Source organism: Onychostoma macrolepis, chromosome 03 (assembly GCF_012432095.1).
Source record: "Onychostoma macrolepis isolate SWU-2019 chromosome 03, ASM1243209v1, whole genome shotgun sequence".
NCBI classification, from domain to species: Eukaryota; Metazoa; Chordata; class Actinopteri; order Cypriniformes; family Cyprinidae; genus Onychostoma; species Onychostoma macrolepis.
The window spans coordinates 4428827-4444988 of NC_081157.1; the positions used below are offsets into that span (position 1 = coordinate 4428827).

The window sequence follows — 16162 nt, forward strand, 5'->3', positions numbered from 1 at the left end:
AGAAGAAGGTTAGTTTCACAGAGCTCTCTGTTGTTATCTCGTGATGCTACAAACTGTTAGTTGAAATGTAGCCTACTATTTCTAAATAGAAAGATACAACATTGAATCAGATCAGTAACGTTACCTGTAATATTCTCATCCTCAGAGTCATGACTAAGTGTTGAAGCAAGCAGGAATATCTGGAGGAGTATCATCTGAACTGAGATCTGCTGCTGTGAAGATGGTGTTTGTTAAAGAGGAGAGTGAGGAGAACATGATTATACCAGAAACCTGGAGAATAAAACAAGAGGAACCAGAACCTGAACCAGAAACCTGGAGAATAAAACACGAGGAACCAGAACCATGGAGAATAAAACAGGAGGAACAAGGAGGTTGGTGTTTATTCTTCATTCATCTTTAATGAGTTTGTGGTGTTAACAAAGATTTAACAGGGTGCCTGCAGATCCTTAAATAGTTTTACATTCCTTAATGTAAAAAATAAGTCTTAAATCCACCTTTCAAAGGTCTTAAAAATGCGATAGAACTGACGAGAAGATTTATATTTTCACTCATTGCTTTTTGAATCGTAAAACTGTTTAACTCGGAGCCTGTGAGACACATCAGATTCTCTTTGTTTTTGCATTAGTGTAATCTCAAACATTTTGTGGGGCAAAGCTTTACCTGTTTTCTGTCTAAAAATAATTAATGTACATTTGTCACACTGTACTTGGTGTAATGTTACCTTGGCATGAATATGAAATATTTAATCTCTTTTGTCTGCCCTTTTCCTTCACTGTTGGACCAAACGGTGATAGAAAATTATATTTGCTAAGGTCCCCCGTATACAGCTACTTTTACCATCTGTAGATCTTACTGGGTCTGGTGCCACTGCTCTCAGATGTTAGTCTGGAGCCTGTAATGGCTGGTTTCCACCGAGTGGTACGGGTCAGTACAGTACAGTACGGTACGGTACGATTCGGGACAGAACACCCTGATCCAGCTACTCGATAGGTGTGGTGTATGCCAGAAAGTAGCGATCGGCGATAAAGCAAAACTCTGCCTCTTTTTGTTAAATAACAGTTTTAATGAACAATAATAGCCATTCTATAAGTACAAAACGAAACGAAATTGAGATGTCTCAATTGAAGCTGAATAAATAATCTTTCCATTGATTGTATGGTTTGTTGTATCGGACAATATTTGGCTGAGATACAACTATTTGAAAATCTGGAATCTGAGGGAGCAAAAAAATCTAAATATTGAGAAAATCTCCTTTAAAGTTGTCCAAATGAAGTTCTTAGCAATGCATATTACTAATCGAAAATTAAGTTTTGATATATTTACTGTAAGAAATTTAGAAAATCTCTTAATGAAACATGATCTTTACTTTACTATCCTAATAATTTTTGGCTTAAAAGAAAAATGGATCATTTTGACCCATACAATGTATTTTTGGCTATTGCTACAAATATACTCCAGCGACTTAAGACTGGTTTTGTGGTCCAGGCTCACATATAAAGTTAAACATAATTTTGTGTTCAGCCAAAATGATATGACCAGGAACAAATCATAGATTCATGAGACCATGTATGTAAATGATGTAAATAACAGTCACGGACAGAGCGGAACGAGTGAAGGAGGAGCTTTATCCCCTTGTATCACACAAAAGTGACGATTCTAGTAAACCAATCAAGCTTAGTTTAGCTCCACCCTTTTGGTACCCTTTGCTGTGCTAGGTACCCCAACGGAAGGGTATCAAAAAAGTGTTACGGTACGGTTCGCTATTTTGGTACCATTCACAACTTCTGACAATGAGCGGTACGGTACGCAATTATGTCCGTTTCCAGTGGAAACGAGCCATAAGAAACACTTTCTATGAACTAGGCACTTTTTTCAATAACATTGTTTGATCATTTTTGTAGTGGATCAAACATATTTAATAGTTCTTCCTATAGAAACATGGATTTTCTATAGTTCTTCCTACAGAAACTGTGGCCTTTAGCCTCCTTGTCAGAGCGCCCTCCTCCCACGCCGGAGACCGCGTTTCGAATCCCACTCGGAGCGAGACGAGTAGGACTGCAACATTGGTGCCGTGACCCGGATGGGAGTGAGGTTTAGGGGGGTGAGTGTAGCAGAGGCCAGCGGGTAAGTGCTGTGCAGGTAAAACCTCACTCCCCTGATCTCAAGAGGTGCTCTAGCAACTGATGCTAGAGGCCGTGGCCTTTAGCCTCCTTGTTAGAGCGCCCGTCTCCCACGCCGGAGACCGCGGAAGATCAGAGTACCTCATTCATGACAAAAATTTCAGGGATAATTTACATAAAACATAAAAAAACATTTTGTGTAATAATGATCTACTTTACACTTTTATATCAGGTTTCATTTTTATGTCCACATTTCTGTGCTTTTTACGAGTTGCTGAAAATAAACCATTTTTACTTTCATTTTTAGAGTTGATTAAAGAAAACAAGGAGAATGAAGAATTGAGAGAAGTTGAGGAGAAAAATCATGTGACAACTGAAGATAAACCTTTGAGTTGCTCTCAAACCAAACAGAAAGATTTAAAGAAAAGAGGAGCCAAGAAATCTTTCACCTGCACTCAGTGTGGAAAGAGTTTGACACGCAAATGTGGTCTTGATATTCACATGAGATTTCATACGGGAGAGAAACCATACACTTGTGATCAGTGTGGGAAGAGTTTCACAAACTCAGCAAACCTTAAGAGACACATGTTCATCCACACTGAAGAAAAACTGCATGCATGTGATCAATGCGGCAAAACATTTTCGAGGCCTTCAAACCTGAAGAAGCACTTGAGAGTTCATACAAAGGAGAAGCCACATTCATGTCATTTGTGTGGAAAGAGTTTTTCACGTCCAGAAAATTTGAAAGAACATCTGAAAACACATTCTGGTGTGAGAGAGTTCATGTGCTTTGAGTGTGAAAAAGCTTTTACTTCAGCAAAGTGTTTAAAACTGCACCAGAGGATCCACACTGGAGAGAAACCTTATAAGTGTTCACACTGTGACAAGACATTCAGTCAGTCAGGAAGCCTGAAAAGACACGAGAGGATTCACACTGGAGAGAAACCGTATCACTGCACTGCATGTGGGAAGAGTTTCAATCATTCATCTGGTCTACACATTCATACAAAAAACTATCACTGTAAGTAGATCATCTTCAGATCCAGCTCTTTCAGATCTGATGCTGACTCCTCAGCAATTGTGAAACAATAATGCATCAAGCAATAAAATATCATCTGGATAAATCTGTCCTAACCAGACATTACTAGCAACATGACAAAGAAACATTATCTAAAGTTTTCACAGTGAATAAAGTCCATATTCATCTTCAAAACCAGCAGATTCAACTGAGATTCAGATCAACTCAAAGATGGAGTTCCTCCCCAAAGAACAACCTCAAATAGTTTTATTCTTGTATAACATTTTGTTTCGTGATATAAATTTCTTGTGTTTTCTTATGAGTGTCATATTATGTTCAACTGTCTTATAATTAGGGTTTGTTCTTAATTTATATGCTGCATTGTGCTATTTTCAGTTTTGCACTGCTTTAATTGTACGCAGCAACGCTGCAGTCGTTTTGGCAATACAAATGTAAACCTGAAATATAAATTCTCACAGAAGGTATTCATTAACATATATTGAACTCTGAAAACAGAGTCCAGACATCAGAAAAGCAACCGTCTATGAATGTGTTTTATATTTTATATTTGGGAAATCTATGGGTTATGGACATGACAAAAAAAGACCCGAGGTTTTGGGAGGATTTTGTAGACTTTCTGTGATTTGCAATGCACAAACAAGCAACAATATCTGCAGAATGGAGAAGGGTTAAGAATTTACAAAACATAAAATATCAATTTTATTTAAATTTTCGTTTTTGTGTTTCAAGTCACCTTTTTTTATATAGTGCTTTGAACAATACAGATTGTGTCAAAGCACTTAACAGTATCAAATTGAAAGATAGAGTGTCAGTAATGTATAATGATAAGATTAAACACTCAATTTTCAGTGAAAGGCATTTCATTATTGAATTCAGAGATGTCATTGTCTAGCTCAGTTTAGTTTAAATAGTATCTGTGCAACCAAATCGGCGATAATCGCTAAAGTGTCCCCAACTGAGCAAGCCAGAGGCGACAGCGGCAAGAAACCAAAACTCGCTCTGTGACAGAATGGAGAAAAAAACCACAAGAGGTACATTGAGATCATGAAACTGCATCTTACACTTCAAATGTTTGCCAAAAAAAAAAACTCATAAGAGGTTCTTTGAGGTTAAAATTCTGTCATTAATTACCCTCATGTCGTTCCACATCAATAAGAACGTTGTTTCATAAAAAATTTCATCATTGGATTTCATCAAAAATATCTTAATTTGTTTTCTGAAGATGAACAAAGGTCTTATGGGTTTGGAACGACATGAGGGTAAGTAATTAATGACAGAATTTAAGTCCTTCTTGTACTCCAGGATGAGTGCATACAATAATCCAAAAAAAGTACAATAAATGCTTTTACAAATTCTTCTAGGTTGTCAAGCACCACCTCCTCTTCCAGGACAACGGAGACATTCAGCACACTTGACAGGGCCCTTGAAGTGCAACTGCTGCTGCTTACTATTTCAAGAATTCCCATTTTCATTACAATTGTGTGGTTCTCCAATAGATCTGTACTCCGTAAAAAAAAAAAAAAAAAAAAGAGTATAAAATAGCAATGTCAATACGCAGCCTACATTACACCGAGCCATGTTTCATGGCAGCACTCAATAAAGCGACTCCTCACAAATGACATCTAATAGTATTTGACACTACTATGGAATAAACATATATCCAATAAGAACTACTGTTAAATACTCACTGTGAAATTCGTATGTGAAAAATGGTGCCTCGTTATCAGACCTAGCAATGGTGGGTTACACTAATGGGAACAAAAAAATAGTTATAGCAGAAACGTATTCCTCATGTCTCATACATTTCATATATTCATCATAAAGTGAGATAAAAATAATTTAGTTCAATAACTTTACGTAACTGAGAGATAGGGGTGTGCAATATTTTCTGGGATTTTATCGATAATGATAATTAGACAATATTTTGCTGACGGTGTTATTGTGCTGGTATCTTAAGGACTAGCGTGGACAGCCGGCTCCTAAAGTTTTTTATATGAATGATTTTTGTTGGCGAAATAGAGCAAAAACAGACAGTAATGTGTCTAAAACGCATCTTGTTTATTGAACTGTTAAAGACTGAATAATGCAGGGAAAAAACACACTGTAAATGCACACAGGCACTAATCTAATCTTCATCACGCAACGTTAATGTATTAACGTGTTTTGTTTGGTTTTTGTGATATACATGATAATGTCAAATCCCACATCGTTAAAACAACAATTACAATGTGATCACAGACGATATATATCGCACACCCCTGCCGAGAGATCAGTACGGGCTAAAGACGTGAATTCACTGTTATTCTGCAAAATACAATGTAGTACGTGAAACGTGACTTAATAAATACGAAACTTAGTATACTCAACACGATGCATATTATATGAATAATACTGTACACGCTAAATGTTTCAAATCTAAAATATGGTATAATAAATATAAGCGCAGGCTCATAGGCTTGACATTTATCCTGCTTGAATTCGTTCTAAGAAACGCACATAACTTCATCAGTACTAAATTTCTGTGAATATTAAATATTTTAACTAGTGTTTTTCTTTAATTTTCCGCCGACTGCAGCCGTCAAATTTAACACATCGGCTAGGCAAAGCTGACGGCTACTTGCTAAAATGTGTTTCATTTAATGCTTTCACTTGATAACTTGTGGTTAAAGCGCCACTAGGCGGTCAAAAGTTGCAAATGCACCTCGCAGACGCGGCGACGGCGGTACCTACGGCGGTAAAATGCACACTTTGGTTGGCCTCCAACTGTATTTGCACCTTGCACCTTGTGTGGAGTTGATGAATGAATGAAGTTCTTAATGAAAATTGTGTTATCAATCACTTACCCCCCATGTTGTTCCAACCCGTAAAAGCTTCATTCATCTTCAGAACACAAATTAAGATATTTTTGATGCATTCTGACAGCTCTCTGATACTCTCCAAAATGGCGCTAGGGTGATGCGGAGGAGACAAATTGTTGAATAAAGTCGTTATGTTTGTTTTCTTTGCGTACAAAGTATTCTCATAGCTTCGTAAAATTATGGTTGAATATTATTTTACCGATCTCCTTACTACGTTTCTGGACGTCGATTGTGTTAATTACATTGCTGTCTATAGGAGGGTCAGAGAGCTGTCAGAATGCATCAAAAATATCTTAAATTGTGTTCAGAAAATTAACGAAGCTTTTACAGGTTTGGAACGACATGGGGGTAAGTGATTAACGCCAAAATTTTCATTTTGAGGTGGAGTAACCCTTTAACCTCATTTGTGTGTCAGTTTGGAGGACACAGGTAAAAAAAAAGTTTTTTACGCCAAACCCACAAAATTAATGAATACATGTAAAATCCAGTCATCCTTGATATTATTATTTGTGACATTAGAATTAAATATATGGATTTAATAGTGTATGTACAAATCAAAATTGATCAACAATCTTTTAAACTTTTTATTTTATCTTAACATTTTCATCTAATTTACAATTTCATTAAATATGGACCTTTACTTTCATTAAAAGGCTTATTCCTGCTATTGTATCCTCATTTTGTGAGTGTAAGCTATTAATTTAAATTACAGACAGTTGCAAAATGGGTGCTTAATGCAATGTAATTGGCCACATTTACAAAATCAGGCGAATATGTTCGCTCAGTCATGCAAATGTGTCTTTATGTACAGTGTTGGGGGTAACGCATTACAAGGAACACGAGTTACGTAATCAGATAACTTTTTTCAAGTAACTAGTAAATTAACGCATTACCTTTTAATTTACAAAAAAATATCTGAGTTACTTTTTTTAAATAAAGTAACGGCAGTTACTTTTTTCCCATTTATTGACTGACAGTTCTCCTGTCCCCATGTTGGGAGAAATCAGACATACAGAGGCGTTGTGTGAGCTGTGAACATGATGTTACTGTAGTTCTAGACTACATGTGAACATGCATTCATTCATCCCACTCGCAAAAAACTGATTTAGTATTCATCAAAATGAATTAAAACAGTGAAATGAAAACTCAAAATATGATGCAAATCTGCAATAATTAAATATGTTAAACAACACCAATGTATCTAATCTCATTTTATTAACCAATGTCTTTGCTGCTGACCTTTGGCAATCCAGTTGAACCATACTAATAAGCAAAAATTACTTTAGATAAACTAACAATTGCGCTTCATTGTTTATTTATTGCTGAAGAGTTTTGAACCTTCTTCTGTCACAACAATCAAGCCCTGCTCATATTTAAAAAGTAATGCAAAAGTAATGTAATGCATTACTTTCCATAAAAAGTAACATAATTAGTTACTTTTTTAGGGAGTAACACAATATTTTAACGCAAAAGTAACTTTCCCCAACACTGTTTATGTATAGAGACAAAAGAATAAGGTTAGTCACTGTCGTTTTGTAGTGATAGTGTAGATTTGCAAAGACACTGATAGAAGGCACACCACAAACATTTTGATGAATTAATGCACGTTCACATTTAGTCTAGAACTACAGTAACATTGCTACTGGGGTTCCTCAAGGCTCAATGCTTGGATCACTTCTCTTCTCCATCTACATGTCGTCACTAGGATCGGTCATTCAGAAGCATGGCTTTTCTTATCACTGCTATGCTGATGATACTCAACTCTACTTCTCATTCCAACCAGATGATCCGACGGTAGCTGCTCGCATTGCAGCCTGTCTGAGTGACATTTCTAGCTGGATGAAAGATCATCACCTTCAGCTCAACCTTGCCAAGACAGAACTGCTCGTGGTCTCAGCCAATCAATCACTTCACCACAACTTCTCCTATAAAGCTGGGTTCGTCAACCATAACTCCTTCCAGGACAGCCAGGAACCTTGGAGTTGTGATCGATGATCAGTTAACCTTCACAGACCATATTGCTACAACTGCCCGGTCCTGCAGATTTGCCTTATACAACATCAGGAAGATTAGATCCTTCCTGTCAGAACAAGCCACACAACTCCTTGTCCAAGCTCTTGTTCTCTCCAGACTGGACTATTGTAATGCGCTCTTGGCAGGCCTTCCCGCATGTACTATCAAGCCTCTGCAACTGATCCAGAATGCAGCAGCCAGAGTGGTCTTTAATGAGCCGAAGAAAGCTCACGTTACCCCTCTCTTCATCAGGTTACACTGGCTACCAATAGCCGCTCGCATCAAATTCAAGGTACTGATGTTTGCCTACAAGACGACAACTAGCACTGCACCAATATATCTAAACTCACTAGTTCAATCTTATGCACCCTCCAGAAGCTTGCGTTCTGCAAGTGAACGACGCCTCGTGGTGCCATCACAAAGAGGTACCAAATCTCTCTCACGGACCTTTTCCTGGACTGTGCCCAGCTGGTGGAATGACCTCCCGATCTCAATTCGAACAGCTGAGTTTTTAGCCATTTTCAAAAATCATCTAAAGACACATCTTTTCCGCCAGCACCTGACCAACTAATACGAACACCTACCTATTCTTAAAAAGAAAAAAAACTATCTACGTGTACTGTGCTGGCCTAACTGAGACTTGTCATGGCACTTGTATACTGCTGCACTCTCGATGGTCTGATTGCTTCTATTTATTTTATTTATTTTTATTTATTTATTTATTTACAGGGGCAATGCACATTAATAAACATAAATGTAAATGTGCCAGAATTAGCCCAAAAGGCTATTTTACATCTGTAGACCCTTGACAGAATGTTAAAACGTCACCCTAAAAACAAAGACAAACCGTCATACGATACACAGCATATAAAGAGAGAGTAACGGAAGAGAGAGAAAAAAAAACAAACAAAAAAAACTTAAAATTCACACAAACAAAATCGCTACAAAAATACAAAACATAAGTAAATTAGAGAGAGAGAGAGAGAGAGAGAGAGAGATGGCAACAGGAGAAGGCAACATAGCCAAGAGCAATTAGCGCAAGGAAGTCTATTGTCAAGAATACAATACTAATGTTGACAGTGCTGAGTTGTCAGTAACCATTTTTTAAGATGAAACTGAAAAGAACCAAAAGTATGTAAACTTCTAATTGTTAATGGGATGGAGTTCCATTCCCTTGCAGCTTTGACTGAAAATACAGACTGACTGAAATTACTTCTTTTGAGAGGAATAATACAGTCCCCTCTTTCCCCACCCCTTGTAGATCGGTGAGCAGTTGTTCTAATATTCACAAACTGTTTTAGTGGTGAAGTCAGGCTATGCATAGTCTTAAATAGCAGACAGATATGTACATATTTGATCAAGTTATCCCAGCTTAACAAATTGTATTTTTTTAGTATTGAACAATGATGAAACTGAACTGATTTCTTATCAAGAGTTTTTAGTGATTGTTTATACAAAGACTCTAATGGTTTCAGAGTAGTAATGCTAGCTTGCGACCAAGTAGTTAAACAGTAAGTAATATGAGAAATAATCATGGAATGCATATACATCAAAGCAGCCTCAGACGACATATAATCACGAATAAATCTAAAATTTGATAAACTAAATCTGACCCGGTCACAGACCTTTTAACCTGCGCCTTAAATGAAAGTTTGGAATCAATCAGAACACCAAGGTACTTATATTCAGATACAACTTGTAATCTTTCCCCTGATACAAATACATCTGGCACTACACTTAAACTTTTAGTTTTGGTAACGAACATACACACTGTTTTAGAGATGTTTAACTGTAAGCAGCATTGTTCTAGCCAAGCTGTAACATGATTCAGGGATTCTGTAAACTCATTTGCAACTTGTGACGACTACTTCCGTGTATATAAATTACAGTATCATCTGCATACATTTGAATGTTAGTGTTAGGACAGACAGATGGAAGATCATTGATGTACAATGTAAAAAGTAAAGGTCCCAGAATAGATCCTTGTGGAACACCAGTGGATATACTTAGGGGAGCTGACTTATAATTCTGTATACTAACATACTGTGTGCGACCTGACAAATATGATTCAATCCATCTCAAAGTATGTGGAGAGAAGTTAAAACTAAATAATTTAGAAATAAGAATTTTGTGGTTTACAGTGTCAAAGGCCTTCCTGAGGTCAAGAAACACAGCCCCGACGACCCCTCCTTTATCCAATAGAGACTTGACTTTTTCGGTGAAGTAGCAATTTGCCATCTCTGTTGAATAGTTTGCTCTGAAACCAAACTGCATTGGATGTAAAGCAAAAGAACTATTATTTAAGTAATTAGTGATTTGTGCAGCCACCAATTTCTCTGAAACCTTTGAGACTATAGGTAAAATACTAATAGGTCTATAATTACTAACAGAATGAGGATCGCCACTTTTGAATATAGGCACAATAACAGATGACTTCCAAGCACATGGGAACATCCCCTGAGAAACTGAAAGATTGATAATATTATAAAAAGCTGGGACAGAAAACAACTGCTAAGTGGATTTGTCTTTTTGAATTTGAAAGGATAAATATCCTTTATCAGTATATCCTTGCAAACATAGTCAGGTATGTCTTAAGTCCCAGATATTTGGACAGACACATAACCCAAGGATGTTGTTTTTCATGCTAAACCTGATCAATATTTTGGATTTAGTTTTTTTGTTTTGTTTATTCTTGTTGTTTTTAATTACCATTGTTGTGTGTTTTCACTTATCTTAATTTCCATCTTGTGTAATTTTCAATGAAATATTTGACTAATAATTAGCTCGTTTCTCTCCTCTAATCCTCACACACGAAGACTGTTGATGCTGATCAAATACCAGGCGAGTCTATAATCTTAATTCCTTTTCATTTATTTGTGCAGATGGCTTTTTTTAAAGAAAGAAATCAGCGCACCTTATGGACACACTAAATAATTTTCCCTGTATTATTTCCCTCCTCTCACTGCTTCACACTCCAGTCCAGCGGGTGGCGCTAAAATACTTTAGTTTACCAAACACCACTAAACCTCAGAGGAAGAAGTTCAGTTTCACTGCACTCTCTATTGTTTTGTTGTGGTGCTGGCTTTTGAGTTTTTGAATCAGGTCGGTAAATACCTGTAATATTCTCATCCTCAGAGTCATGACTAAGTGTTGAAGCAAGCAGGAATATCTGGAGGAGTATCATCTGAACTGAGATCTGCTGCTGTGAAGATGGTGTTTGTTAAAGAGGAGAGTGAGGAGAACATAATTATACCAGAACCCTGGAGAATAAAACACGAGAAACCAGAACCCTGCAGAATAAAACGCGAGAAACCAGAACCCTGGAGAATAATAAAGGAGGAACCAGAACCCTGGAGAATAATAAAGGAGGAACCAGAACCCTGGAGAATAATAAAGGAGGAACCAGAACCCTGGAGAATAATAAAGGAGGAACCCGAATCTTTAAGAATAAAACAGGAGGAACCAGAACCCGAACCAGAACCTTGGAGAATAAAACATGAGGAACAAAGAGGTTGGACTTTATTCTTCATTCATCATTAATGACTGTTTGTGGTACATTAGGCTTACAAATAGGGCTGCACGATATTGGAAAAAACTCACATTGCAATATTTAGTTTTTCTGCGATATATATTGCAATATGAAAAAACAAAATCAGCAAATAAACAAATTACAAACATGGATAAATATAACGGAACAAAGATACAAATGAAATAAACAGTGCTTTATATTTTTCAGAAAAGTCTAACAGTATTCAATACAGAAACTGAATAATCAAATGTAAAATAACACTGCATATAAATTAAATCTAATAAATCTGTGTTACAACTACAAAAGTGTTTTACTGACAGTTATAAAATTTCAAGAAGTTTTAGATTTAGTTTGTTGTAATTGAAACAATCATTTGAGCTGCTGAATAATATAGATGGAGCAAATAATAAGGGACACTTTTTTCAACAAAATACATGTTTGATAAGTTTGTAGCTGAGCAATCATTTTTAATAGTTCTCCTTATAGAAACATAGTATTTGTGTCTGTAAGATTTTAAAAATGATTCATGAGAAGCTTAAGGGATGTATCATTTTCTAAAATTGCATTAAAAGGAACACATTTTAGTATATAAATTGTCTTTAAACTGTTACACCAGGGTTCACTTTTATGTCCTTTCACATTTGTGTGTGTATTTTTTATTTTTGTATTATTAGTTTGTTTTTCAAGTTACTGACAAATGAACTGTTTCTGTTGTTTTTTTTTTGGTTGTTTTTTTTTAAGAGTTTATAGAAGAAAATGAGGAGAACGAAGAATTGGGAGAAGTTGAGGAGCAAAATCATGTCAAAACTGGAGAAAAACCTTTGAGTTGCTCTCAAACCAAACAGAAAGATTTAAAGAAAAGAGGAGCCAAGAAATCTTTCACCTGCACTCAGTGTGGAAAGAGTTTCACAGGCAAAACAAGTCTTGAGCGTCACATGAGAATTCATACTGGAGAGAAACCATACACTTGTGATCAATGTGGGAGGAGTTTCACACAATCAGCAAACCTTAAGGTACACATGAACATCCACACTGGAGAAAAACCATACAAGTGTTCACACTGTGACAAGAGATTCAGTCGGTCAACATTTCTGAAAACACATGAGAGCATCCACACTGGAGAGAAACCATACAAGTGTTCACACTGTGACAAGAGGTTCAGTCAGTCTCGAGACCTGGAAAAACATGAGAGGATCCACACCAGAGAGAAACCTCATAAGTGTTCACACTGTGACAAGAGATTCAGTGTGTCTCGAGACCTGGAAAAACATGAGAGGATCCACACCGGAGAGAAACCTTTCAAGTGTCTACACTGTGACCAAAGATTCAGTCAGTCAACATCTCTGAAAACACATGAGAGGATTCACACTGGAGAGAAACCTTATAAGTGTTCATACTGTGGCAAGAGATTCATTCAGTCAATACATCTGAAAACGCATGAGAGGATCCACACTGGAGAGAAACCGTATCACTGCACTGCATGTGGGAAGAGTTTCAGTCAATTATCTTCCCTGCAGAGTCATACAAAAATCTATCACTGTAAGTAGATCATCTTCAGATCCAGCTCTTTCAGATCCGGTGCCACATCCTCACCAAATGCAACACAATAATGCATCAAGCAATAAGATATCATCTGGATAAATCTGTCCTAACCAGACATTACAAGTGACATGACAAAGCAACATTATCTAAAGTTTTCACAGTGAATAAAGTTCATCTTCAAAACCAGCAGATTCAACTGAGATTCAGATCAACTCAAAGATGGAGTTCCTCCCCAAAGAACTGTTGTCAAATGTCAAAACAATTATTGTTACCAGTTATTGTGTATCATTTTGCTTCATGATATAAATTATATTATTGTGATTTCTTATGAGTTTCAAAAAATGTTCAATTGTTTTATGTTGCATACAGTATGTGTCACTTGTAGTTAGCTTACTCTTTCATGAAGGAAAGTAGAAGCTTTTTCCAAACTGTTCTTGTTCAGGAAGCTGAAGAATTGACTGTAACACTTGAGCTTTAATTTGAATGTTATTCTTTCACTTAAGATGTATTTAGTAAATCAGATGCAAAATATACTGTCATGTAGCTTTGTAATTGATCCTTATTTTCTTCTCTTGTTAGCAGGGCTGGGAAGGTTACTTTTAAAATGTATTTCACTACAGATTACAAAATACATGCTTTAAAAAGTAATCAGTAATGTATTTCGTTAGATTACTCAGGTTTAGTAACTTAATCTAAATGCTTTAGAATACTTTGAAATACTTAAGCTATATAACACAAAGGAACATATTAATTTAATGTTTTCTCTTTGCATTTTTTAACAACATCAGTTTTCCACAGCATTTCTATGAACAACAACAACAAAATGTTATGTCATTTAAATCTACCAATCAATATTTGAATACAATGAATGGGATTCCGTTCTATTTCATGCTGCATTCCAAGCTTCAAAACGAATCCAAACACGCCAAACATATCATAAAAGTGGCCAAAACAACTGGCACAGTTCTCCAAGTTATACAATAGATTTGTTTAATGAATGGACCAAACTTTAAGTGATTACTTCATATAGCGATCACTGAGTCAAAATGTACAGGGCTCGTTTCCCAAAGCAACTACGGTCGCAAGTAATGTCGTTATAGTTCAATGTAATTTAACAACCACAGTTCGCTAACGATGCTTTTGGGAAACATACCCCAGATCTATCCAGTTTAATGTGAACCATTCACACTGGTTTTGTTAAACAAAATGATTCATTTAAAAGATTGACTCAAAAGAATCATCTGTGCACGAATCGAATCATCAACTCACATTACCGCGCCAAAGATGATCTATTCAAGAACATTTCGAATGAATAAAGACACACAAAGCTATCGTTTGACTTTATAAACTTTTATTTAATGCTTAATTCGTATGGATCTGTTAACTGAATGCAAAGTGTGAAATGTAGGAGAATTCGGTGTCAGTTTTCAATTAAATTCTTAGAAATATTAAACATAATCATTCAACACTCAAAATATGAGAAAATAGAAAAACGAGTTACTGGATACAATTTTTCAAACATCAAGATCAACTTCCCTCAAGATGCTTTTTGAGATTAGACGTTGTATCCTTCGATGCTGATAGAAGTTTTGTTGCAGGTAGGCATTGCACTGCACTGAGATGTTACGTTACCTTTTTCAGATTTATATAATAGTCTTTGTATTTCCACAAGAGAAATGCATTACGCGAATGGCTTTCTGTTGTGTCATCCATTTACTGTATGTGTCGTGATGAGCGTATGCACTCGCACTACGAGCTGCTAAATGAACAGGCTGCTGCACGCAGTTTTTTTTTTTTCAACGGAGAATCAGTTGCCTTATTGGTTAAAATCCCCAAACTGTTTATATAAATATTAAATTAAGAAATTACATTAAAATTCAAAGTAATCACGTTTCGGATGTAACCGAATTTAAAATGTAATTATAACGAAATACAGTTACTCATATTTTGTATTTTAAATACGTAACGCTGTTACATGTATTTCGTTACTCCCCAGCCCTGCTTGTTAGTATGGATGGGTACCTGAGCCCTGTGGCTACATTACGAAAAACTGTAGTATCGATAAGCTCTAATGTTAGCTGTTCTGCTTTTGATGCTGGGGAAATTAAGGACATACACTTACAATTTATCATTGGTAAATAAATATCAAGCTAACTGTATCTTGCCAACCATTTCTACATGCGATAATATCAAGACATTCTTCAATGAAGCATTTTTGTTATCTTGCAATCCAGAAGTGATGTCTTTCTTGTACTTTAGGGCCGTGTGATTAATGTAATCTTATTTTCGATCGAGTTTGACTTCCGAGGATTATGAAAGTAAGTTCTCGCAGTTAAAGTGATATATTAGAGAAAATATGATGTCTTGAAATCCATGTGACCGTAGTAATACATTATTATGAGTTTACACCACTGAGCTATAATAGAGAAGCCCTTGTGCTCCCATCCATTCTATTGAGTTCAGAGTAAATCGTATGATTTCAATGAGAAAACTGCACCTAACGAGTCAGCGGTTTTATATGTGAAGTATCTGAATAAAATTGTATACTCACGTACCTTAATTCACCTTGTACAAGTATTCACTGATTATGCAATTATGTTGTTTTTATTTGTAAGTGCAAATGTTTCAACAACGATTTCATTAACAGTCTGCATTTTGAAGCATTTAATGATTTTAAGGGTTGGTTAAATTAATAATCAATATATACGTAACATTTACATATTTAGCAGACGCTTTTATCCAAAGCGACTTACATTGCATTCATTGCATTACAGTTTTTACATTTTATCAGCTCTTGCTTTCCCTGGGAATCGAACCCATGATCTTGGCGTTGCTAGCGCCATGCTCTACTATTTGAGCTACAGGAAAGCTTTTAGGTAACATTTTACCGCACCACGTTCACATAGTTTTCGATTAAATTACATTAAATTTGTCCCGAATCGTTGTTAATGTACATAATGAATTATGTATTGTGCATTTTCAGCAAACGTTTGTCTTTCTGTGCCTCTAAAAAAGTTATAGACCTATAATATAGATTGCGCTTTCTCTTTCCATTTGCTCA

General features: G+C 36.1%; 1 protein-coding gene across 1 annotated transcript; it reads left to right on the forward strand.

Moving 5' to 3' along the window:
- The first annotated feature begins 14 nt into the window (after positions 1–14).
- LOC131534015 (zinc finger protein 271-like) lies at positions 15–15794 on the forward strand. The gene is made up of 4 exons (XM_058766587.1): positions 15–371; positions 2428–3141; positions 11179–11541; positions 12301–15794. Exons 1-4 carry the CDS (start codon positions 221–223, stop codon positions 13104–13106), a joined length of 2034 nt encoding a protein of 677 aa, XP_058622570.1. The 5' UTR covers positions 15–220; the 3' UTR covers positions 13107–15794.
- The last annotated feature ends 368 nt before the right edge of the window (positions 15795–16162 follow it).